Genomic DNA, 24,884 nt, shown 5'->3' with positions numbered 1-24,884 from the left:
ACATTCAAGAAGTGAAATATCTATTGGCACCCTTGAATTTTATGGAAATTATATTAATTGAATTAAAATGGTAAATTAAAATATCAAATGGTATCTATTAATCAGAATTAATCAGAGCATATGTTGATAATGCCCTTTAATCAGAATTAATTCTTAGGAATGATTTTAACGGTAATTCTGAAAGCTATTGCATGTTAATTTTGAAGTCTGTCATGTATATTTTTTATATTTTTTATATAATTTCTCTTTAATTAAATTATATAATTAAATTACATGCAATAAACCTACAATTCAAGATTATGATTAATAAATTTAGGACCAGAAGTTTATTCTGAATTTATAGATTTGTATGAATTTGATAATCATTTAATAATGTTTAAAGAAATAAATAAAACTTTAGAGAAAATAAAAAATCGATGTAGGAGGGACGGAAGAAGACAAATACATCCACAGCTGTAAAAATTGAAAATAAAAAGAATTAGGAGGGCTCATATGATATTTGCCAAAAAGAAAAAGACAAAGAACGTAAGGTACATTGATTGTAACTTAGGCGTTCCCATTTAGCAAATGTTTATGTAGTAGCACGCAGAGCTCAACACGTATTTCAAAATATGCCAACATCCAAAAAATCGTTACCTAGATAAAGGAATAAATATTAAGTTTACAAGGCTTACTTTATGGGGGAAAGAAAAAAACAAAAAAAGTTTATTTAGGCTCAATGCATGTGTCCATTAATCTCTGTTGTCAAATTTGATGTCAAAATCTGGTAATCATATGCCACAATCGGGCGTTTATTTTCATTTGCTCATCGGCTATTTTCTGAAGTCATTTTTCAAAATATTATCTTTGTCTTTGTTTATTTCTCGAATCATTATTGGATCATATGATATATGATTTTTAGGATAAAATATGTGGTTTTATAGATAAAGGTCTAGCAATAGTATTAATTTAAGACAAGTTTTAATAGTCCCCGAAGTGAAACGTTAATTAAGACTAAAGATAAACATTTGTAGCCCAACCAACAGATAATAGCTCAATAGTGACTTGAAAATTTAAAAAAAAAAATTGTCAAAAGAAGTTGCTAATATGAGAAATCAAACTATGTCGATGTTAAAAAAATTGTTTGGCTAAAAAGTTGAGCTGATAAGTAAAGATCCAATAATAAAAGTATTTAAGATAAATCATAACATTAAAAGTAAGGGTAATGAGGATTGATCTAGCAGACACCATTGCTCACTTTACGATGAGCGATAGCCACAACTCTCCTACTGAGATTTGGATACGGGGCTGTCTACCATATCAAACTCAAGAGTAATAAAGCAGCTTCTTATTTGAGAGCAAGATGCTGCTTAATTGTCAAAAATGCTATACCTTTTTGATGCACAATGTTTTGTGGATAGTTGTTTAAGGTATATTTTATGCTAACTTTCTCTCCGATAACATGAATAATATGTTCAAATATATCTAAAATCAGTTAAAAAATATTATGGGAAAAAGTCTTCAACAACATTTAGAAAATACTTATAAATGCGCTTAAATCATTTTGTTAAACTATTGCATTAGCTGCCCCAAACGGGTCCTATATGATGAGACATAAATCTCTGTGCCTCGGAGGCTTTAGCTTTCCCTAAAGAGTCCGCTCCAGTAATGAACAGTTTTGATTCAAAACACCCTCGATTTGGATTTACAATATTTTTATAAGTGTGATATAGGTTCACATCTAAGATGAATCAATAAAGTATAACATTATTCTTTTAAGTGGTATAATTACCTGGTTTTGCCCACCCACCAAACGTTCCAACAAACTTAATATTAAAAATGTTAATAAATATAGTTGATATGAGGTCCATTTCATTTACTTAGAGACAGAAGGACATGTAAATAAATGCTACCCCGACTGTGACTCCACGGCAGCTTATTAGAGATAATGTTAATTTCACCAACTTTTAAGGTATGATATATCATCACGATTAGGACAACGAAAACTACCAATACTTGCAAGATAATTCCTCCTTTTCGTATTGTATTTGTATACACTTCCATCCACATAGAGTAAAAAAATGATTAGATGTAGAATGAATCTTATTTTAATTAATGTGTAATTTTTAGAGTCAGTTTGATAATACTGTAAATTTTAAAATAATTGCTGTTAGTTATATTGTATAAATAATAGCTGTGAAGAAAATCAGTTAAATGTTTAGTAAAAAAAAATTTTTAAAGTGATATGAATTTAAAAAACAGTTGTTATATTTGGTAAATCTTATTATTAAATTACTGTAAGTGTATAAATAATTAAATTAAATATAATGTTAAATAAAATTTATTTACTCATTTATAAATATGCATGCAACATCAATTAGAATATAAATAAATTTGATAATTGAATCGAGAATAGATTTTATTGCAATTCGATTATTTATTAGACAGAGTGGACACAGAAATGGAACTTCTAGATCACTTGGTGCCAAAACATAACAAACACGATTCTTCACTCTTAACTAAACCTTTGAAAGTGACACAGTACTACAATGTCTTGGTCTCGTTGATTTCTTCTCTTGTAATTCAACCAAAGACACCTCATTTCTCTGAATTTTCTTCAATTTTCTCTCAGTTTCTTGCACTTTCTCCCCCAGCAATGAAACACAGGAAACTCTTCCCAGCTTCAGAATCAAATGGAACTACAAGTTGCTCATATTACTGTGACCCAAATTGCCCTTTTAATTACAATTGTGTCCCTTTACCAGGCATTTACTACCTAGAACCACCTCCACCTCCACCTTCTCATCAAAGTAATTCAACCCCACCTTATGTGATCATCTTTGTTGCATTAGTACTCAGCTTCATCCTTTTTCTTGCTTTCTATGTTATTAAATCCAAGACTGGTTGGTGCAATTCAGAGACCAACGAAGGACACCAACAAGCTCAATCTGACGGTGAAGATGAAGACTTTGTTGACGAAAATAGAATTGATCACCCCATTTGGTTGATTCACACGGTTGGTTTGCAGCAGTCGGTTATTAATTCAATTACGGTTTGCAGGTACAAGAAAGGCGAGGGGTTGATTGAAGGAACTGAGTGTTCTGTTTGCTTGAACGAGTTTCAAGAAGATGAGACTGTTAGGCTGCTGCCCAAGTGTAACCATGCTTTTCATATTTCTTGTATTGATACTTGGCTAAGTTCTCATATTAATTGTCCAATGTGTCGCGCGCATATAGTTCATGAGACTGTTACTGCTCCTTTGGCTACTACTGCGAACCAGAACTCGGACAGCTCTTCTTTAGCTGTGGATAATCATACTGAGCATACGGGAAACGATCGCGAGCTGGGTGAGAATGGGGAGAGAAATCGGGAGGATTGTGAAAACAGAACAGAAACAGAGGCTGATAGAATTTTGAAGGATAATGTTAATGCTAATGAGAATGGAGCTTTACAGGTAATTGATGATTCGGGTGATGATAATCAGGCATTACAAGCACAAGCACAAACAATAAGGAGGTCCGTTTCACTGGATTCTTCACTGGCTGAGACCATATGCCTTGGTTTGGCAGATTTCGGTCTTCTTGAGTCTTGTGAATTTTCATACGACCAAATTACAAAAGATGCTGAGAAATCTGATTCTCATTCTAATTCAGCTATTGTTGCGAAGCAAGATGGTGCATATTCAAGCTCGTTTAGGCTGACGAGGAATTCTTCGATTGTGCAAAGCCTTCATAAAGATTCTGTGTCTATGAAAAGATCATTCTCGTGCAGTGGGAGGTTTTTGTCGCCTCTATGCAACAGCAACAGGAACCCGAATGCGATCCTTCCCTTGTGAAGATTTAAATTCTTTTGCATATATAGCTTCAAGATCAAGATGGTTCATTCTGTCTGATAAGTTGGGAGCTTATTAATCACAAGAAGTGACGGTTTTTTTTTTATGAAGAAGCCTACATCAGAAGAATATGCAAGCCGAGAGTATTGGTTTTAAATGGTTTCAAAGTTGTGTAAGTATAACTAGAATAAGATTCTGTATCACTCAGCTGAGTCTGCCTTGGGGGGAAATCACTCAGCTGAGTCTGCCTTGAGGGGAAAGGTAATGTCCCCACTCAAAACCCTACCATGCCATATTGTTGTTTTTGGGTTATGTAATCGATGGTTGAATGAAATTTAGAGTTGGTGTTTATGTAAGAAATGTTTTTTGCTCAAATGAAACATGTGATTCCAGTTTTGATTGCAATTTTTTTTTTAATTGTTGATAAGAATGTACCTTCCAGCCCTTCGTCTATTCAATGAAACTGGTGGTTTTAATGACTCAGGACATGCTAGCTTACTTTCAGCAAAACTTATAGTGATTTCTCATGCCGTAGCGAGAAAGAATGATCTGTTATTTCTGCTTATAGTGATGATCCGCACATCAATTTATTTCTACTTGGTTCACCTCTCCCCCCCCCCCCCCCCCCCTCTCTCTGGACACTAAGCAAGATTCTGCAAAACCCAGCTAACATCTCTGGCCTTCCAGAAGATGGCAATGCCAAGTAACAAGCAAGCACTTGTCAAAATTGGGATGAGTTTGGCTTTCTGATGTGATGTGGAAGCAATCAATTAATCTTTCAATCATATCCTTCATCTTTACTCTTAAGATGATGGTCAAATCCCCTACCTTTTAGATTGGATATTTTACCTTACCTTAACCGCGTAACGCTAAGTCGACAGTAACTTAATTGTCTCACATACTCCATTAGCCAGCAAATGAAACCAAGTTAAATATTAATTATAGCCTACTTCTTGGAGCACTTATGGTAGTTGAGTTTCAATAATGAGCAAAAATAAGAACGCGACATCCCGTATTATTAGTAAGAGAAGGTGAGCTCTTTAAAATGTGGATGTATTTGGGTTTCAAAATCCTACAATAAAATCGTGATGTATTGGGTTGTCACAATTAATATTGAAGTTGAGAATTTGTATCTTTCCTTTCATATGTAGGACTATACATTTTCCCTTTTCTACGAATAAATTTTTCGAACTAAAATTTTGATAGATCAAGATAGATTATGTTTGATATGAGGCTAAGTTTTACGTTTAGATAAACTTATGCTAATGGATTTATCAATCGATTTACGGTATTATGTAATTGCATGTTCAAAATAAAAAGGAAAAATCACAATAATCCAGCGACAATGTGTTAAAGAATTTTTCAAATAAATTATTATTAAAAAAAGAAAATCACTTGATCTAAGGTAGTGTTTTTTTTTTGTTTGAAATTTGAATGGATCTAAATTTTTCAAAAGTCTGAATGAGTTTGAATATGAAAATTTGAATCACATGTTTATTTGTTTTTTTTTAATATCTGAACATAAGTGGTATCTTGTTTGTTTTTATAATAAAAAATATTTTAAACTTGATTCTTTGACATTTATGTCCTTATAAATTAAAATAAAAATAAAATTATGTTTTATAGTTTAGGAAATAAATTATTTTATAGAAATATTTTCAGAATATAATATTTACTTATCATTCAGACATTTTTTCATCAGATAAAAATCACAAAAGTTTACTTCTTCTATTCAAATATAAATATCTGAAATTCAGACATAAATATCTGAAATTCAGGCATAAGTTACAAAAAATAAATAAGTAATTTTTTAAAAAAATATGAAATTAATAAAATTTAAAACTACGGCATTTAACAAATAATCTCTAAGTCTGAAAACAGCTTACCCGGTACTGGACTGCGGTGTCACAAAATGAGTAGCAAAAGCCCAAAAACATGCCGATGATGGGCTCATCAAAGCTTTTAATGTTGGTCTGGATGTTATCATAAAGCAATGAAGCCCAAAACTATTTATTAATTATGAACTCATGTTGGCCAGTGCTTTGACCTGTGGTCAGCCTGTCACCCAGTATTTTTTTTTTGTTGATTGACAAATTCATAGTTTAATTAAGAACTAAGAGGTTATATTTAATAATTAATCCGTTGAAGAATCTTTTTCTTCATGCGACTTGTCTTCCGTGAGAGACATTGCTCATAAAACCATTTGTTGATCAGGAATCTAAAACTTTTCTTCCAAAAATATTTGATGGTCAAAATTAATTGGTGCAACAGAAGAGACAACATCCTGTAAATTAAACAAAGAAAATCCTTCTCGTGAGATCTTATGAATTCTAATAAGTTTCTTAAAATAATAATAAAATTTCAGCGTCTTTAAAAATAAATCAATTAATTGTCCAAAGAATTATATATTTTCATAACTTTAAAAGACAATGTTGACTGGTAAAAAGAAGGGTTAGTCATTGTTAGAATAAGAAAAAAAATAAATAAATGTTCTAGATAATGGCAAAAACAATGTCCTCTAAAAAGCATAATTAACTCTTAAATTAAAACAGGTACTTATATATATATATATAAAGATTCGGATTGTTTTAAATTAAGTTACTGATGAATAACTTAACATGACCCCTTAATTATATAAGCAAATGAAATGATAATGGCAAAAACAGTACACTTTCTGGGGGTTATCTGTTATCTTATCACTGAAAATACATTATTATTATTTCCATTTGCAATCATTCCAATCCATTCATGAAATTATATTTTGATGCTACCTCTCTCATTAGCACTCCATGTAAAACGAATTTTTCCGTTTGGTTAATTGGTTTGAGATAAACACCTTTTACTCTTAGCAAGAGTGGAATTATTTTTGTTATTTTATCCTATGTACCCATAATTTTGGATTAACAATTGATAAATTATTTACTTATCAGACGTACGTGAAATGTCACCTCTAAAACGGTCTTTGTCTTTGAGAGTGAGATCTCTCTTATCATGTATATAACACAACGAAATTTAAGCTCTATATATCAAAAAAGTGGGGCCACCAAATGAATAATTAATGCCAATAATTATGGAGCTAAGAGGTTATTTATCAATAAAAAGCTTGTCGCTTTCTGAAATACATAAGAGGTTATAACTACTTAATACATGTAAAACATGTGTATTTAAATTTAATATAATTGTCACTTACATGATTTTTTTCAAAATAAATATACATATATCATATTATTATTTATTTATTTTATGACTAATATGATACCGCTAATTTTATTCTAAAAATTTTTTCATGGGAAAATAGTTAATTATCACTTGCATGATATTTTTTCAAAATAAATATATATATCATATTATTATTTGTTTATTTTATAGCTAATATGATACTTCTGATTTTATTCAAAATTTAAGTTCTATATATCAAAAAGTGGGGCCACTGAATGAATAATTAATGCCAATAATTATGGAGCTAAGAGATTATTTATCAATAAAAAACTTGTCGCTTTCTAAAATACATAAGATGTTATAACTACTTAATGCATGTAAAATATGTGTATTTAAATTTAATATAATCATCACTTGTATGATATTTCTTCAAAATAAATATACATATATCATATTATTATTTATTTATTTTATAGCTAATATGATACTTCTGATTTTAGTTTAAACATTTTTCCATGGGAGAATAGTTAGCTAATCTTTTTTCGTCCTCTAGCTGCCTTTTATAGCTTCTCCTTTTCCCCTAAAGTGTAAGCAAGAATCTAATGGATCCTTGTGATGGACAAATTGTCACGAATTTTTTAAATGAATTCATATTGTGCCTCATCATGCAGATATGTTACAGCCCACATGTTCCTCACATTTTGTCAACGTTGTGCATCATTCTAACCAGCTACTAGCTAGAGGAATCGCCAGAAAGGTCATCAAGATTATCATTTCATCAAACTTTTGGTTTTGTTATTATGGTTTTCTTTTTGGGTTGGTTATATCTTTTCAAAAATAGATATTATTTATATATCCATTTGAGTGCCAACAGAAGAATCTAATCATACATATTTTATTTTACAGTGCCAACAAACGCATAGAGACAGGGTGAGATTATGAAGGAAGTCATCAGGTAAACGAGTTGATAACTCGATTCATGAGCATAAAATCAAACAATTCTATATCCATACAAAGAAGATTCAATAAGAGGTATCGATGTATATGCTTGAAAGTTCAATTTCCCTTGGTTGCACGTACAGCTAATAATTTTTAAGAAATTATTGGTTGTTGTGCTGATAATTGAGGGATGGACCCTGCATGTTTCTAATTTGAATATATATTGGGAACGAAATGTCACCCAAAAAAAGAAGAAAATTACAAATTGGTCTTTCTGCTGATAATTGAGGGTTGGACCCTGCATGAGGTGAGCCATTTGCACACCACAATAGCGATCGGAGGCGGGGGAATATTGAGTCGTCTTAATTTTCTTCTTTTATTCTTTTAATAAAATACTGCATAACTAGGCAAAAAATAGAGGTAGTTAGATTGGCTTGAAAAATTGATATTTTGAAGCGGATATATGCTTAGATTTAATATATAATTGGACTCGATTTATTTTGTTTTTTCTAGCAAAATACAAGTACATACGTTGTCTATTGTAGTTATTAAGTAATAATACGTGGAAATAACTAAATATTAAGCATATAAACTCACAAAAGTACCTAGTCAAATATTCGGGAGAATGCTTTAATTCTGAAAAATTATGGGTAAAATTGGATAACAACGTGCATGCCATGCGGCAATGCCTAATTTGAACTTAGGGATGTGATCGGATAAATATGGCCCTTCACAATTATTTCTCTTTCAGTTTCGGAAAGATCTCTGCTCTCTGGCATGGTAACAGAAGGAAATAAAAATATCGCTTACCATCCGTGTGAACAGATCTCTAGCTCACTTCACTTGCAGCATGAATTTAATTAACACTTTACGATTTAATATATATATATATATATATATATATATATATATATATATATATATATATATATATATATATATATCAAAATAATACTACAAACTTGGCTTGAAATTACACCACAACAAATAATGACCTTTTGCAACGACAACGATTTGTTGCTCAAAGTACCAATTTTTGTTGTCTTAGACTGTTGCAACAAAAATACGTTTGCTGCCAAGGTCATCCGCCTAACATTGTCACACTATATATTTAACTACAAAACAAAAGTTTTCTGGCCCTAAGTATCATTTTACAACAAAATAGATTCCTGACAAAAGAGTGTCCAACTTTTTTAAGAAATTATTTTGTAACAAACTCTTTTAATTTGTTACACCTGCAGTAATTTTTTTTATAACGAAATTATTTTGTTGCTAAGAAATAAAATAAATAATTTTACAAGTGTAGAAATAATTTTTTTTTTCAACAAAATTACTATATCACAATCTTTAAAATTAAATGCAATGAATATTAACACTGTTATGAAGAAAAAAAAGAATTAATTTAAAAGAATTATTATTTTTTATGAAAAATAGATAAAAACAATTACAAAATGTAATATCTATTTTTCTAGTTGTAAATGAATAAAACTTCTAAGTATAGTCATGTAAGATTGTAATAAAAAAAGATCAAAAAAAAAAAAAGAAAGAAAGAAATTACACCATATTGAAGAGAAGCAAAAGAGATAAGAAGATAGAGATTGAGTTAAAGAATAAGAGAACGAGAATTGTACATTAAAGATGAGAGAATGAAAATTAAAGAAACTTATAGATGAAAGATTTAAAGAATAAAAAGTACATTAGATACAATAGGGAGTTAGAGTTTTTAACGAAAAAATTGAAATTTTTATTGCTAAAACTTGATTTGCCAAAAAACCACTAGCCTTTCACCTTTAAAAATTGACTTTCTATGACAAAATTAGAATTCGTAGCTACAAATACATATTTAAAGATGGAATTTGAATTTTGTCACAAAAAGTCAAAAAGAAATTTTTTTGGTATTGGTCACTCTTTCGTGATGAAACTATTTGGCAATGAAGGTTCTGTCACTAAATGTTTCGGTGCTTACATTTTTAGTTTGGCACTAAATCTTTTGGCAACAAAAAGTTAATTTGTTGCTAATGTATGTCCTAAACTACAAAATATGCATCGTTAAAAGTAATAATTAAATATTAGTTTATTTCTTAAATATTTGGTAAATAAATATATTTTACTTTGCCACAACATACCTAAGGCAACGAAAACAATTTTATCATTAAAATACTTGTTACTAAAGACCTTAAATCTTGTAGCAAAAGAATCAATCAATTTAACTATTTACGAAATGGATTAGCATTCTTTCATTGTCTATTATTTTCTTTTTGTCTCTCCTTATATAATGAGTGGCTAAGATAGAGTCAAACTAATTTTTTTTTAATTATAATCAAATCAGTTTTTTTTTAAAAAAATTAAATTATGAAAGTAATAAGAGGGAAAAAAAACAAGAAGAGGATCCTTATTCTTTTCTTTTGTTATTTTAAATAAGGATCCTTATCTTTTTTTTGTTTTTTAAGGATTCTTACTCATTTCAGACACACTGAAAGGTAATTCTTTTTCAAAGAAAAAGACTAACAAAAGGGAAAAAAATCTTGAAGATATAATAACAAAATTATCATAACCGAGATGATTCCTACATTTTTGTCTTGTTAATTATAAAATTAGGAAGTCGCTAGTGATTAACTTCAAGTATTGAGAGACGTCTATAATATAAAATAGCCTAGCATATATAGATTTACGGCATAAGCTTTGAAATAATATCCACGTCTCCAAGACCATTTGTCCGTTTGGACAAATGTTGTACAAAACTACAACTACACAAGATTCTCAAAGGACCCATAATGACACGTAGCAACAATGAAAGGGAAACATTACGTTTAATTATATGATAGAGAAATAACCCCGTTCACATAATATTAAAACACACACTCACAGACACACACAAAATTAGGGTTGTTTGAGTTTCAGCTAGCTAAAAGCTGTTGCTTCCTCCTCAATTTCCAGTAGTATTTGATGAACGGCAGCTGCAATTTCGTCCACTGTATTCAGCTGGCTCCCTTCCTCAACCTATTAATTTCACACAAAATAAGGATTAGTTAAAAAAACAACAACAATAATAATAATTTAAGATCCTTTCCTAATTTGAACTTCCATGATATTATAAAAATTTTGTGTCACATGTTTATTAGTACTAGTATATCGTTGAGATTTAATTATTCTTATATTCTTGTTAATAATCTACATGCTAATTTTGCATAAAAGAAACTCTTGATTAAAAAAAAAGAAGGAAAATTACTATAGAGGAGCAAAATTGCATATGTATATAAGCGTATCACTGACCTTAACACTGACTGAATACAGGACCATTTGATCAACGGTGGAGACATTTAAATGAAGAACACTGAGCCTGAGATTTTGGAAACTAGCAACCATTTTCAAGAGCTGCCTAGGTCGTTTCTTTGTAAGTATCTTAATGTTGGCATGGCTCTCCGCCATGTTCACTTCTATGTCTGCTACATTTTCGGTCATACTCGATTCATGATCTGGCGCCAAATTGTTGCTCTGACTTGAGCGTGTTGAGTACTGCGGGAAGGTGAAGAAATTGGCAAATGGGGATGAGACACCATTATCGCCTGCTTTTAATAATTGACTTGTATTTCTCTTTTGTGCCTCCATGGACTGCAAGAGCTGCTCTAGCTCCTTAACAAAATTAATGGAGCCTCCAATTACTGACGCTTGGTCACCCTGCAGACATGATAAAATTATTTGCATTTAATTCAAAAAGAGAAAACACTTTTTCTAACTAAAGAGCTAATCATTTTATAAGGACTGTGATTGATGATTAATATATAGCAAACTTTCAACTGCACACACTGTTCAAATCAGCACTAGATCCGAGTTCCTGTTAAGAGATGGTAAATTCTTACCCTTTGAACATAAGAAGGAGGCATAAGAGATCGAAGGATAGCTAGGTATTCATTCATCTGCTTACGGCGGTTGCGCTCAACAGCAATATGAGTCATCCTCTGATTCTCAATTTCTTCTTTGTTTTTGCTGCTCTTCGTGCGCCTTCGCTTTCGTCTACCTCCTGTTGTTGCTGCTGCTGCTGGAGAAAATGATCCTGCAGAGAGAGTTTGGTCAGCTGCGTAGGCGTCGGGAGAAGAATTGGGACCCCATGATTCGTTTGCATGTTGCATAATTGAAGGAGATGATGATGAGTCCCAATTTGCATGGAGGCCTTGCTCTATGATGTTAGCATCAATGATTCCAAGAAGAGTTCTGTCTTCTTGTTGAAAGCAAAAGTCATAGCCCCAAGCTCCTCCTCCTTCTCCTGGTGAAGAGTAAATGTCCTTATTACAAGAATAACCAAATGGGTCTTGGGGTTTTGGGTAAACTACGGCTTCTAAAGCCATAAAGGAGAGAAGTTGTGGTGGATAAAAGCTTGTTGAAGGTGAAACTGATTCCTTTAAAGAAACCCCAATGAAAGAAACTGGGCTTTCTGAGTTTGAGATAAGCTAGTTGGCAAGGCAAGCACTACATTCCCAAAAGACCAAACAAAGTTGCCCTTTTATGTATGATAGATCTCTCCCTGTGAGGAAGATTAAGCGGCTTTATAGATGTTTTAATCTGAGAGAGATAACAAACAAAAGCTACAGCGTGTTGCACGTGAGATTGCACTGTAGACCAGCAGTCACTTAGACCACACAGACAGAGAGATTCTCTTGGCAATTGGAGCTATAAGCTAGTCATACTGTTTCAGGATTGTCCTCAAAATTTACAAACTAATAACATACACCACAATAGCCAAGTCCTTACAGAGAAAAGGAAAAAAAAATGAAACAAAAAATAAAAGTAATTTGAAAATTATGGAAGTAGCGTCGTGGGTCCAAAGGCATATGGTGAAATGAGCACCAATTTTAGTGGAATGACGGTCGTCTCCTTGGTGAAAAACATTTGTTGGTGCAATAAGATAGAGGTCAAAGTTGTCTTTCAGCTAGTTTGGTTACAAAAATGTATCAAGATCCTCTCCTAATCTTGCTTCTTCTGAGCAAATTTTATTAATGTGATTAGTAGCTAATAAGTGAAAAAATAAAAGTAATTAAATTGTAATTATATACTAATATTAAAATACAAGTGACACGAAATTTATAAAAAATAAAGTGATCTATATCACGAGAGGAGTCTAGTATGAAAATATTATACTCTGTCCGAAAATATTATACTATTTACGATTGAAACAGAGGTGCATCATGCCTAATTATATGTGACGATGGGGTGGAGGGGTGTTGTTTCATTGGGTGAGAATTAATAATGGAATTAATAATGGCCTGGGTAGGACACATGGACGCTAAAAAGGAGAAAGGAGACGAAAAGGTGAAAGTAGCTAGCAGCATTGAGATTCTGATGGAAGGTGTATAAGAAATAAAAAGTGAGAGAGCCTGTCTACACAATTGATGATTCAGCTGAGTTCAGGTGTCTGTACATGTTCAGAGGAATCCATGTGACTCTCCACAAACAGTCACTCTGTAATCATCTACGATGAAGACTATGTGCCTACTCGCAAACTCTCCTTCCCAAGACATACTACCGTTGCGGTCCTCTTTTCTCCTCTTCCTACTACGTTCATAGCAAAATAAACCCACCCCTTCTTCTTTAATCTTTAGCAAAATTAATCATTTTCCTCTCATTATCTCAAATCCGCCTCAATCCTCCAGACGTTAATGCCAATAACTTTGCTGCAAATTTACCCTTGAAGTTCATTTATTTTTCCACTTTTAAATTTGTGTGAGGGATGGAAGTGTCCTCCAAAACGAGTATTGGTCTATTTAGTATCGTAACATAAGAGAATTCAGATGAATTTTTAAAACATGAAGAAGAATGGTTAATTTTTTCTTTTTTCTTTTTTAAAAAAGAAGGTTTTGGTTAGTTTCACTTCCACCAATATTATAATCAATTACTATTTTTTGGATGGTGATATTTTCATCCCACAATTTTTATAAACACCTACTCCACTTTTAAAAAATTATTACCGTAAATTTATATTATTTATAAAAATTTCAAATGAAGAATAAATTTGGAGAACTTATCAATTAAATCCATCTTCATTTTTTTACTATATTTTCTTATTTATATTTGACTATTGAAGTTGCTTTCAGCATAAATTTAATACGACTATTTTAGCCTCATAAGCTAAAAGTACTAAAATACATAAAAAAATTATTTTAACTTCGAATTTTTTATACAAAATTTATTATTTCTAAATAATGTATTTATAAATAATATTCAAGCAAGCTAACAAAATATTTTTATGACAAGTAACATATTGAAAATTATTAAATTTTATTTATAACATATTAGATTATAAAGCATAAAACTACATGTCTAAACTAGTACATATAATAATATATGTTTCTTGGAGCAATTTAGTTATTTTCTATTATAATGGTAAAATAATCACATTAAACTTATTTTAAAGTAATTCAAATGGTCAAAGACCTAAATCGGAAAAGAAAGAAATATATATTAAAATAATGATTTTATTTATTTATTTATTTATTTAAACTTATCGTTAATTTATAATTTTGTAAAATATTATGATTATTTATAGAAGCGAGGTGGGTTTACAAAAATAATCGGGTGGAATTATCTACACCTTTATTCTGTTTTATTTAATGGTACCTAACTTGTATTGAAAATGATAATTAACTCACATCAATAAGACATTCTCTGGGGTTCCTTCCCTTATTTTTGGGGGCATTCTACTTCCATGGAATATTGACTACACCGAATTTTTATATATTTATTTTTATCTAGGTGATGAATTTGTGAGTAATGAGTTGAGAATTTCTATATTACTGTGCAATTTGAAAGTATCGATGCAAGGATTAAAATAGAAGGAAAATCGATGACCAACTGGCATTCCTTTGAATGTATCACCGAAATTGTAGTTAATATATATGAGATTCCTGTGACTGATTTAGTGTAATTTAGAAATGCAATTTGGCTAATGTTATTTCTTTAATCCTGTCATTTTCTTCCTTAAGATCTCTTCGGAAAGATATAGCTCGCTTGTGGATCTATTATTAATATTCGCTTAATATATTAAATTAGATTTGTAATCAATTTACTATTTTTAGTATCAAGTTTCAGACTCCAATTTTAGTACATTACTCACGCATCACAGTTTGCATCTCTAGTTTTCTTCAATAGCGAGCAAGAAGAAATTTCTCAAGCAAGTGAAATTGATTGTATAATTTTATAATTCCCATTTACCAATAGGTAACACATTTCTCCTCAAGCATATATATATATATATATATAATTATTCTCAAGTATAAATATCCGTAACTTTTAAAAGACAGATACTCTATATGCACCCTGTCTATACTAAAAAATGACAACATATATATCATCCCTTATATTTATCATATGTAGAAAATTAATTAACATCAACCTTAATGTTATTTTGTTTTATTTTATTTTTAAAGAAGAAACCTTAACTGACTTGTCATAAATTGATTGATTTATGGAATGAGATTAACATATGGCAGTGATAATACAAGTCTCTCGATGCCTAAGGCTTTGGCTGCCGAGAAATTGAACAAGTTGCAAATAAGAATATATGCCCTAGCTTGTTTCACAGCTCATCACCTAGCAAAACACCAAGATTAGTCTTTGATTAAATATGTTTAACAAATGATTTATACATAATTAACAATCATTCTGTCGTTCATCGTAGCATGTGATTCAAAGCGCGAAGTACGCTACTAAAAATTCTAACCTGGGCATGTGGGCTCAATGTACTGGTCCGGCTCTCGTGTATATATTATATATATATGTATATATCACAAGAACTGGGTCGATTTTGTTGACTTGTTCAAGAAACCGGGGATATGGACCTCAAATTCGGGGAACTTGCTTGCTGTTTCCTTTTGTTGCCATCTGACATAGTTCAGATTCTCACAATGAGTTCTGATCTTACACAGCCAGCATACTGTTAAGTCATTGCAACTGGGAAGGTGCACCAATCTGCGTGTGCCACGTCACAAACAGACCAGGGTTGCACAATCTCTGAAAGCAAATCTAGCTAGCTGATGGGCCAATATTCAGATTTCAGAGCCTTGAATTTAGCACAGTTTTGCGACACCCAGGCATGCACCATGCTCATGCATGGGCTAACTAACATCTGCATCCAACTTCTTTCCAACTTGAAAATTGATTAAACAAAAGACAGAAACTACTGAATAATGACTATCAATAATTCAATACGCAATTCTGCATTCGAACATGAAGGATTTCCCCACTACTTTAAGTGTTCGTGAATTCTGAAGCTTGTAGTTACATCAACTCCAATACTGCCTGGTACCCTGGTCCCTGTAGGCCTATTCAAGTTTGTCCCTAATTCGTTTCCAAGTTGATGACGCCTTCTACAATGGAAAAAAGCAACCAAAGGTCATTAGGGGGCCGGGGCATTTTGTTTCTTTTAGGTCGATATATTGGAAATTATTCTCCATCACCTCAATCTGGCAAAATTTCATGTAGTCACTAAAGAATTCTGACAATGACTCCATAGCTTCTAAGTTTACATTTTGTATCGATTAATAATTATTATATCGTTAAGACCATTAGGAATTTGATGTGGTCACAGCATCAATTACGTCGTTTCAACAACCAAGGGAGGAGCTCAGACGAAAATTCTACGTGATCAAATTTAATTTCAATTTTCAAGTTCTTAAAAATAATAAATTAGTAACAAACCGAATCATTAAAAGTAAAATATATATATATATATATATATATATATATATATATATATATATATATCTATTGAGACTATTATTTACTGTCAATACCATATGAAAAAAAAATTGTATTTATAATCTATGGAGGAAAATACATAATTACAAAGGAAAAGAATCCCCGCTCCATATAAACTTCCAAGCCTTAAAGTACAATGTCTATCAAATATTAATGCGCAAATGCTAATATGGACTTTAACACTAAATTTTTATATTTTATTTAATCACCCCAAATCTTTTTTTAAACTCTACAGTGCCACGGCACCCTTTAGCCCTATATGTCCCCCCCCCCCCCCCCTTGTCAACAACCCTAAACCTTAAGTGAAATTTTCATAGTTTAAACAAATTAATCCTTAATTAAGACCCAAAATTGATTTTGTTTTCCTTTATTTTGCTTTATTCTTTTCAACATTTCTAAGTTTTATTGATGCATAGAGAGATCAAGAAACTGTTGTAAGGGTAAAATAGTCTTTTAGCACATATTCTTCCATATCTTCTAATGATATTAAAGACAAAATAGTTGGTTAATACAAAAAAAGTCAAAAAGCAAAACTTAGGTGATGCGTAGCCAACATGAATTTTTGCGACAAGTGAGGTGATACAAAGTTAATTTCGCTACCTACATTAATAAAGGAGCTTTTAGTAAGGGTAAGAGGTATTTAACAAAATAAAATAAAATAAAAATTAGTTGTTTGCTCATCAAATTTAGCTTCTGCTAAGTGCATTTTCTAAATATTGTTGTTGGAATTGTCATAAATGATTAGGAAAAATTAAACGTCAAATTAGATGTTTGGAAAAAATTTTAGCTATTAACATACAGTGAAATCATTCAATCCAACAATAAATTTTAAGTAGAGAAAAATGTAATTTTGAAATGGAAAATTATAAAAATTTCAAAATATATATTACAAATACGATATGTATTCAAAATTAATATTACGAAGACAAAAATAAGCATTTGAAAACAACTTTTAAACACCAAATTTGAGTTTCTCATAGTAGAAACAATAGTTATTTTAATCCCAAAAAATCTCCTCCAATTAAAACCAAACGGTAAAAAAAAAATTGAAAAAAACTCATTTGGTCAATGGAGAAATCATACCGAATGAGTATTAAATATTGGTTCCTCTTATGCTACTCCTGGGATGAGATGAAGTGCAAATAACCTAACAGATATCAGTATCATTGTTATGATGATGATTCAACTAAACCACGTTTCCGTATGACACATAAAATGATCGAAACCTGAACAATTTTATGTTGTTCAATTACAGCTCTAACATTGTCTTGTTAATTAATTATCACCATATAATTAAAAGATCGTATCTATTAATCTTGCCTGCCCACAATATCAATTAAGCTGTTGTTGGCGCATTTTCTCAAATGATTATGATTATGATTATGAGAGCATTGTCGCAACTCACAATCATATCCCAACACCAACGTGCACTATTAAGACGTCATCTCCCCACAACAAAACAATCGAAACTGCAAATTAAGTGCAATGAATCTACAACCCTACAACACAAAACCAATAGAGTGCAAACGAAGGAAAAAAAAAAGGGTGGTGGTGGTGGGGGGGGGGGGCGATCGTAGTTGTTTATTTCATTATATATAATCTTAGCATTTAGTGCATGTTTAGCATTAGGAACAAGATATTTAAAAGACAAACATTTTCAAACTTCCAAAAGGTGTTTTGTCTTTGGGTCGTTGTATGGAATGTGAAAACAAATTGATATTCAACAATGCATTAGCTTTATGAATCTATTGCTTATTAAAAATGTATTCATTTAGCCGGATCCACTTTTTCTTCTATTTTTTTTTTATTTTTGACCACGAGGTATTCTGGGGAGGGCTTCAACTGTGGAAGGCACCTTTAAGCCCGTACTACAATGCAGACTAGAAGTCTCCGCTCGAACCGAGAGGTACAAGTTCTCCCAACAAAGGCGACTTCCCTGCGACTCGAACTGGAGAGCAAACCCAATCAAGCCACTTAAGGGACTTCATTGCCAGTGGAGCCAACACTTTATTGATCCACTTTTTCTTCTATATTTCTTTCGAAAGAAACTCAGTAGGTAAATATTAATTAATCTAATGGCAGCCACCACAAAACTTTTTGCACAAAAATTTATGGGATGCTTGTTGTCTCTTATAATATTTATTCAACATCTGCATTAATTGCTTCTAAATTTCTCCTCCTACCTAGTTTAGTAAGAAAAAATTCCCTCACATGTAACATAAATTAATAATTATAACTTTATTTTGATGTATAGAAAAATGCTTTCTGGTACTACTATATAATCTTTTTTTTTCCCCATAATGCTTTGCATGTTAACAAAATTCCAGTGATCTTTGTCTTTTCATATAAATTAATCAATCAATTTTTTTTTTTTTGAGAGGAAATTGATCCATTAATCAATCTAACCAATAAAAGAAGAAAAGAACATGTACCAGTACCGCCGTCTTGTGTTGTGTGATGAATTGAAAATAATTAATTAAGAGGATCATTTTCATTTAGGTGGTTTTTGGTTTTAAATCTGAATCAATATAAATTTTAACTAAACTAAAGGTACTTTTTTTTTGTTTTTGTAGGAAAAATAAACCACTTAAAATAACTTAATTATTGAAACTGACGGGCATTCAGTGTTCAGCAAAAAAAAAAAAATTCGGAAAAACAAATAGGCTCTAGATAATGAGTCATAAATGACAATACATCATTCTGTAATTCAATTTGTAGATTTAAATAAAATAACTTTTTCTTAATCAAATAACTTGTTTTTTACTTCTTTTTGGCCGAAAGAAGCTAATTGCCGATTTGCTGTCGAGATAAAATAGAAAAAACAAACACGTCCGCCCAAAAAAAAATAAAGGAGTGTGGAAAGAGTCTACAAGCAGAAGCAGTAGATTTGGTGCGACATCTGATTCGTCCATTTCGATTGCACAGTGAACAAGTTGGCAATTCTACACGGTACACGTGTTTCTCTAAGCCCAACTACAAGAATCCTGATTCCTGTCAGCGTCAGGAATTGAAGCGCAACGAAACCGCGGCTTTCCTTCAAATACCAGGGGCCGTATTTGCTTAAATTCCTTGTTGAGAAGCAACCGTAAATAAAATATAACTGAAATTATATATATATATATTTTTGTTTCCGAATTAATGTTCTTGTTAGTGCAGACATTAAGACATATGATCTGAATGATCTATTTTCGAGAGTCCCAGGTGCAAGATTTTATAATAGGATCAATTTAATTAAATAACATTAATTAAGAATTTTCAGATGAATATTTTTTCCCCCTTAGAATTAATGTTTTTATGACCAGCTGTTACGTCTTTTCTTATTCTTAGATTGGTGATTTTTAATGTCGTATTCGGTTGGTCTCACGAGCTGTTAAGAAAAATAAAAGATTGTATTTAGGGTTTGCTAGTGTAGCCGCCGAGGCCAAAAAGAAATATTGACAATGACAGGTGGATTCACATTGGTTTCTAAGGTTTTAGGACCTGTTTGGAACTGTTTTTGGAGGGTTAAAAAGTAATTTTGAAAAATAAATTAATTTTAATATTTGGTAAATTTTTTTAGAAATCAAGTTTGGTAAAATCACTCATATTATAACAAATTTTTTTTTTTTTTTAAAAAAGAGGAGTAGTTTTTCAAAATCTCATTTTAAGAATTATTTTTAGGGAGCCTTTAAGTTACAATGATTGTAACTTACACCTCTCATGTGAACCACATAAAATTATAAGACCCGCAATTTATGCGGTTCACATGAAATATGTAAGTTACAATAATTGTAACTTAGCATTTGCCTTATTTTTATATTTAATATAATTTCATAAATGTTGTGGCTTCTTACTCTGTTTTTGGAGGGTTAAAAAATAATTTTGAAAAAATAAAACTAATTTTAACGTTTGGTAAATTTCTTTAGGAATCAAGTTTGGTAAAATCACCCTATTTTATAACAGATTTTAAAAAGAAATTTTGAAAAGAAGATAAGGAGTGCCTTTTTCAAAATCTGATTTTTCAAAATGGTTTGGAAGGCAAAAACCGAACAGTTCCAAAATAATCAAACCAAGTGATTTGTATTCGGTTTGGCTCAAAACCGCACCAAATTGACAAACCAATCGGTTCGGTCAATTTAATTAAAAATATTATTTAATAACAAAAATCAAAATCAATTCAGTAATTCCTAATTTTCTAACCCTAGATTGGCATTTGCCGGCAATCAGCAAGCTTTTACACAATCATGATCTCACACTAGCGGTCACGAACTCACCACCAATTTATGTTGTCTCCTGCTATCATCTTTGCCAACCACCGTTTGTCACTCACGATTGAAGCATCAACCAACCATCAATCACAATTCAAGCCGTTACCATAGTCAGAGGCTGGCTTGTCTCTTGTCATTATCTTTTGTTGGTCGATGATCGTCACTCACGAATCCTCCACTGCAGCCGACACTCGTCTAGTTTGATCAAAACGGCCTTTGTATTGAATATGCTCTTCAAAATTCAAGTGTAGATATGGTGTTCTTCTAATTGGTAGAGTACTTTGAAGCTTTTAGCATTGCAGCAATATCGGGTATCTTGATCCATTTCCCATATACTATTCATCTAAGATGGTTATGAAATCACTGGTTTATAATCAATTATCAAAGTGAAATTACTTTATTAGCTTTTGAAGTAATCTGGAAAATCTTAATTGTTTGTGTCCTTGTTTTACAAGTTAGGAAGCTTGAATTTTTCATTGGTTTTCTTTTATTTAGGTCCTGTTTGGGATTGAAGTATTGTAATTTTTAAACTATAACTGCTGTAAAAAAAAATATAATTATAAAATAAATATTAATAATATGTAATAAATATAAATTTTAAATAATAATTTTTATAAAATTATTAAAAATATAATATATTTTTTTATCATACTAATAAAAAATCATATCAATATTTTTTTTAAGATACAATAATTAATGTTTACTAAAATACTTTAGTACTGTACCTTTTAAACTATAATCACCTAACCTCAATTCCAAACGCATCTTTAATATGGTTGCAAAGCTTGGCTATGCAAAGCCTAATTTGTTGTCAACTCAAAGAAGATGGTGCTACTGGTCTCACAATTTCACTTTAGTAGAACTTCGCACATCCATGAAGCAAATCGAACTAAAATATATTCGGTTTAGTTCGATTCGGTTCAATTTCGGTTAACCAATCGGTTTAGAACCGAGCTGAACCGCATCCTGCCCACCGTAGTCGTTGTCTGCGACTTATGCGCAGGCGTGGCTTCTCTTTTCTCAATTTTGAAATATGGGCCCTCGACTGGGTGGGCTACATGATTGGCTGGTGGTTTGCTATTGCTAAGTACATTCTTAATATTTGTTTATACACCCAGTTCTTTTAAGATGATCTTTTTCAATCATTAATTTTCCATTATGCTCGTCGTAACAATTCCCCCCCTTGGTTTGCGCAATTATACAGATAGTAATGGGGCAATCTCTATCTTACATGCATGTAAGATAGAGGGACCCTAGTAATGGATGGACAGCCACCGATCTTGTTTATAATATTATTTACTCGAAATGGAATAAAATCATTAAGGTTACTTTTTTAGAAAATAATTACATACATAAAAAATAGAAGTGTAATAGCGTACAAGTTAAGGGTTTTATTCTATTAAAATTTAGTGATGCACAACGTCAGAGATTATGTAATATGTAAGCCCGTAAAGTAATATCATATGTAACTTATTTCAATGTAATAGTGTACACTATATTAGAATTAAATATTTAAATCAGTGAACATTATGTACTATATTTATTTATTTTGATACAGTCCATTGTATTGCAAGATAGCATTTTTCTTCACGTTTGGGTATAGCCCAATATAATCAGATAAGATTTGTTGAAAGTTGCTCTGATTCGTTATATAATTCCACCTTATTATGTACTCTCTTCTTTTCATTTTTCTCTTAAAAATAATTTCTCTCAATTATATGAAAAAACATAGTCAAATGAGAGATCGCCCGCCCTAAGAATTTGTGTTTTCAAAGCAAGCAAGAATATATCCTTCCAAATAAAAAACCAAAAAAAAAATTGTTACATGCGACATAAATATAATTCCGATAGATGAGTAATACACGCGACAAAAAAAATTAGTGAAAAGTACTTTGTATAAATGAAATTGTACCCAAACATATTCAAAGATTTTTGTTATTCAAATGGGGAGAAATCAAGAAAAAACTAGCTCAAAGTCTTTTCTTATTATCAGTTTTTTTTTTCCCATCTCAATCATAACCTGCATTGAATATATAGACTAGTCTGAAAGCAAAACAAATAATATAATATTATTCAACAAATATAAATTTTTTTAAGAGTTGTTTTATACATCTCAAGTTTGTTTTTTTTATTTTAAAAAACTACTCAAATAATAAGTCATTCGTCAATTAATTAGTAAAATAATATACTTAGATCATATAAAAATTACAAACCACCTAATAAATAATATTTATTATTTAAAATAAAGTCTAAGATAAAAAATTTAAAATGTTATTATTATTCTTTTTTTTTTCTAAAATGGATTGATTACACGTCAACAGAATTAAGTGATGAACCAACCCGCCCATTTTCCAAGATTTTAGATAGGGATGGCAAAAATCCACACAGGGACGGGTATCCTCAGGGATTTTCCCCATTCGGGGAGGGTATGAGGATAATTTCATACCCAATTTCTTATTCGGGGAAGGGACGGGGAAATTTTTTTATCCAATTTCTTATTCGGGGAGGGGACAAGGATGAGGTAGAATCCCTATCCCCTACCCATTTTCTCATTTTAATTTTAAATTTTATTTTTATTTTTTAAAATTACTAGTAAATAAATAATAAAATTTGAATTATAAAATTATAAATATTGGTAAAAATAAAAAATATCAAAATATTTATATTATTAAACTTTTAGGTCTAATTAACTAATTAAAGTCCTAAATTTTTATTTAGCACATTAAAAAAACCGGGTAAATTCTATTTGCCCAAAAATTTTATTTTAATTTTAATATTCATTAAATGTTTTAAACTTAAATCTATTTTTTATTTATTTTTAGATGTTATAATTGCCCACAGCGAATCATAATTTTAATATCTAATCTAATCTAATTTAATCTAATATTTACTCTTGATTTGCTCCGACTTAACTATTGTGCTGTAAAGGGAATATTCCACATTTATAAAGTGCCTACGCCACCATTGAAAAAGTTAATTTTGAATATAAATTCGATTTTATTTGTAACCATTTTATATTAGACTATTAATTTATTCACGATAGTTTATAAAAGAAGTTTGTATCCCTTACATGTTGCATTACTTACTAATTTAATGTATGTGACTTTTGTAATGGATATTAATATAAGATATATTTCAAACTTTACTTTTATTTGAATTTTTTTATTTTAATATGATTAACTCAAAATCGAAAACAAAAAATGTATTAGTTATTCGAGGATCGGGGACCCTCGGGGATCTCCTGTTATTATTCGGGGAGGGGATGATGATTCTTTCAAATAATTATGATGGAGACGGGGACATACACAAAATATCAAGAATGAATACAGAGAGATTGATCTCCTCTTCTCCCCCTCTCCATTGCCATCCCTAATTTCAGATACCGAAATTGTTATTCAAATTTCGGAACGGCTACAAAATACAGGTCATGCTTCCAAACAGGCGTTTTCTTCAAGAATGATTAGGTTAAGAGGACTGGAACATCAGCTTTTGGGGAATGGAAATTAAAGGTGCATTATTTAGCTGACAAAGTCAAGACTCATAATTAATTACACAAATAAACTGAGGCCCGCCCGCACGAGGAGAATAGAGAATAAATTTTGGTTGATAATTACAACTCGCGAGGAATTTCTTTGTTTGCTTCGTAGCCTTTTCATATCTTTGAAAGCCTACTAGGTTTATTTTTCTTGAAATATTGTATATAAACCATATTTGAACTAATTAACGCTAGTTAATGAGTGAAGATTTAAGAAATTAATTAGTTTGATGGAGTTTAACAAGTCGACTCATGTTTTTCCCTTATCAACATAAAAGTATGAAAATTTTATTGGCAATAGAGATAAAATTGATTAGTTTTGGAGATTTATTTACATGCATCTTTCCGTGTATGGATAAAATCTTATATATACTTATATATAAACAAACGTCAACTACCCTACAAAAAAACTTCATAATTAATTTAAATTATATATATATAT

At 30.9% G+C, this 24,884-nt stretch overlaps 2 protein-coding genes across 2 annotated transcripts; one reads left to right on the top strand and one right to left on the bottom strand.

Annotated features, from left to right (window-relative positions):
- Positions 1-2,434: 2,434 nt before the first annotated feature.
- LOC102614612 (RING-H2 finger protein ATL54-like) lies at positions 2,435-4,203 on the top strand. The gene has a single exon (XM_006472478.4). It carries the CDS (start codon positions 2,441-2,443, stop codon positions 3,812-3,814), a length of 1,374 nt encoding a protein of 457 aa, XP_006472541.2. The 5' UTR covers positions 2,435-2,440; the 3' UTR covers positions 3,815-4,203.
- A 6,341-nt stretch (positions 4,204-10,544) lies between these two features.
- On the bottom strand, positions 10,545-12,597 carry LOC102614322 (transcription factor bHLH96-like). The gene is made up of 3 exons (XM_006472477.3): positions 11,770-12,597; positions 11,183-11,587; positions 10,545-10,909 (listed from the first exon to the last, which is right to left on the bottom strand). Exons 1-3 carry the CDS (start codon positions 12,253-12,255, stop codon positions 10,811-10,813), a joined length of 990 nt encoding a protein of 329 aa, XP_006472540.2. The 5' UTR covers positions 12,256-12,597; the 3' UTR covers positions 10,545-10,810.
- Positions 12,598-24,884: the final 12,287 nt, after the last annotated feature.

Source organism: Citrus sinensis, chromosome 5 (assembly GCF_022201045.2).
Source record: "Citrus sinensis cultivar Valencia sweet orange chromosome 5, DVS_A1.0, whole genome shotgun sequence".
Classification (NCBI taxonomy): Eukaryota; Viridiplantae; Streptophyta; class Magnoliopsida; order Sapindales; family Rutaceae; genus Citrus; species Citrus sinensis.
Note: the sequence above shows the minus strand (reverse complement) of the source record. Positions and strands in the feature narration are given on the sequence as shown.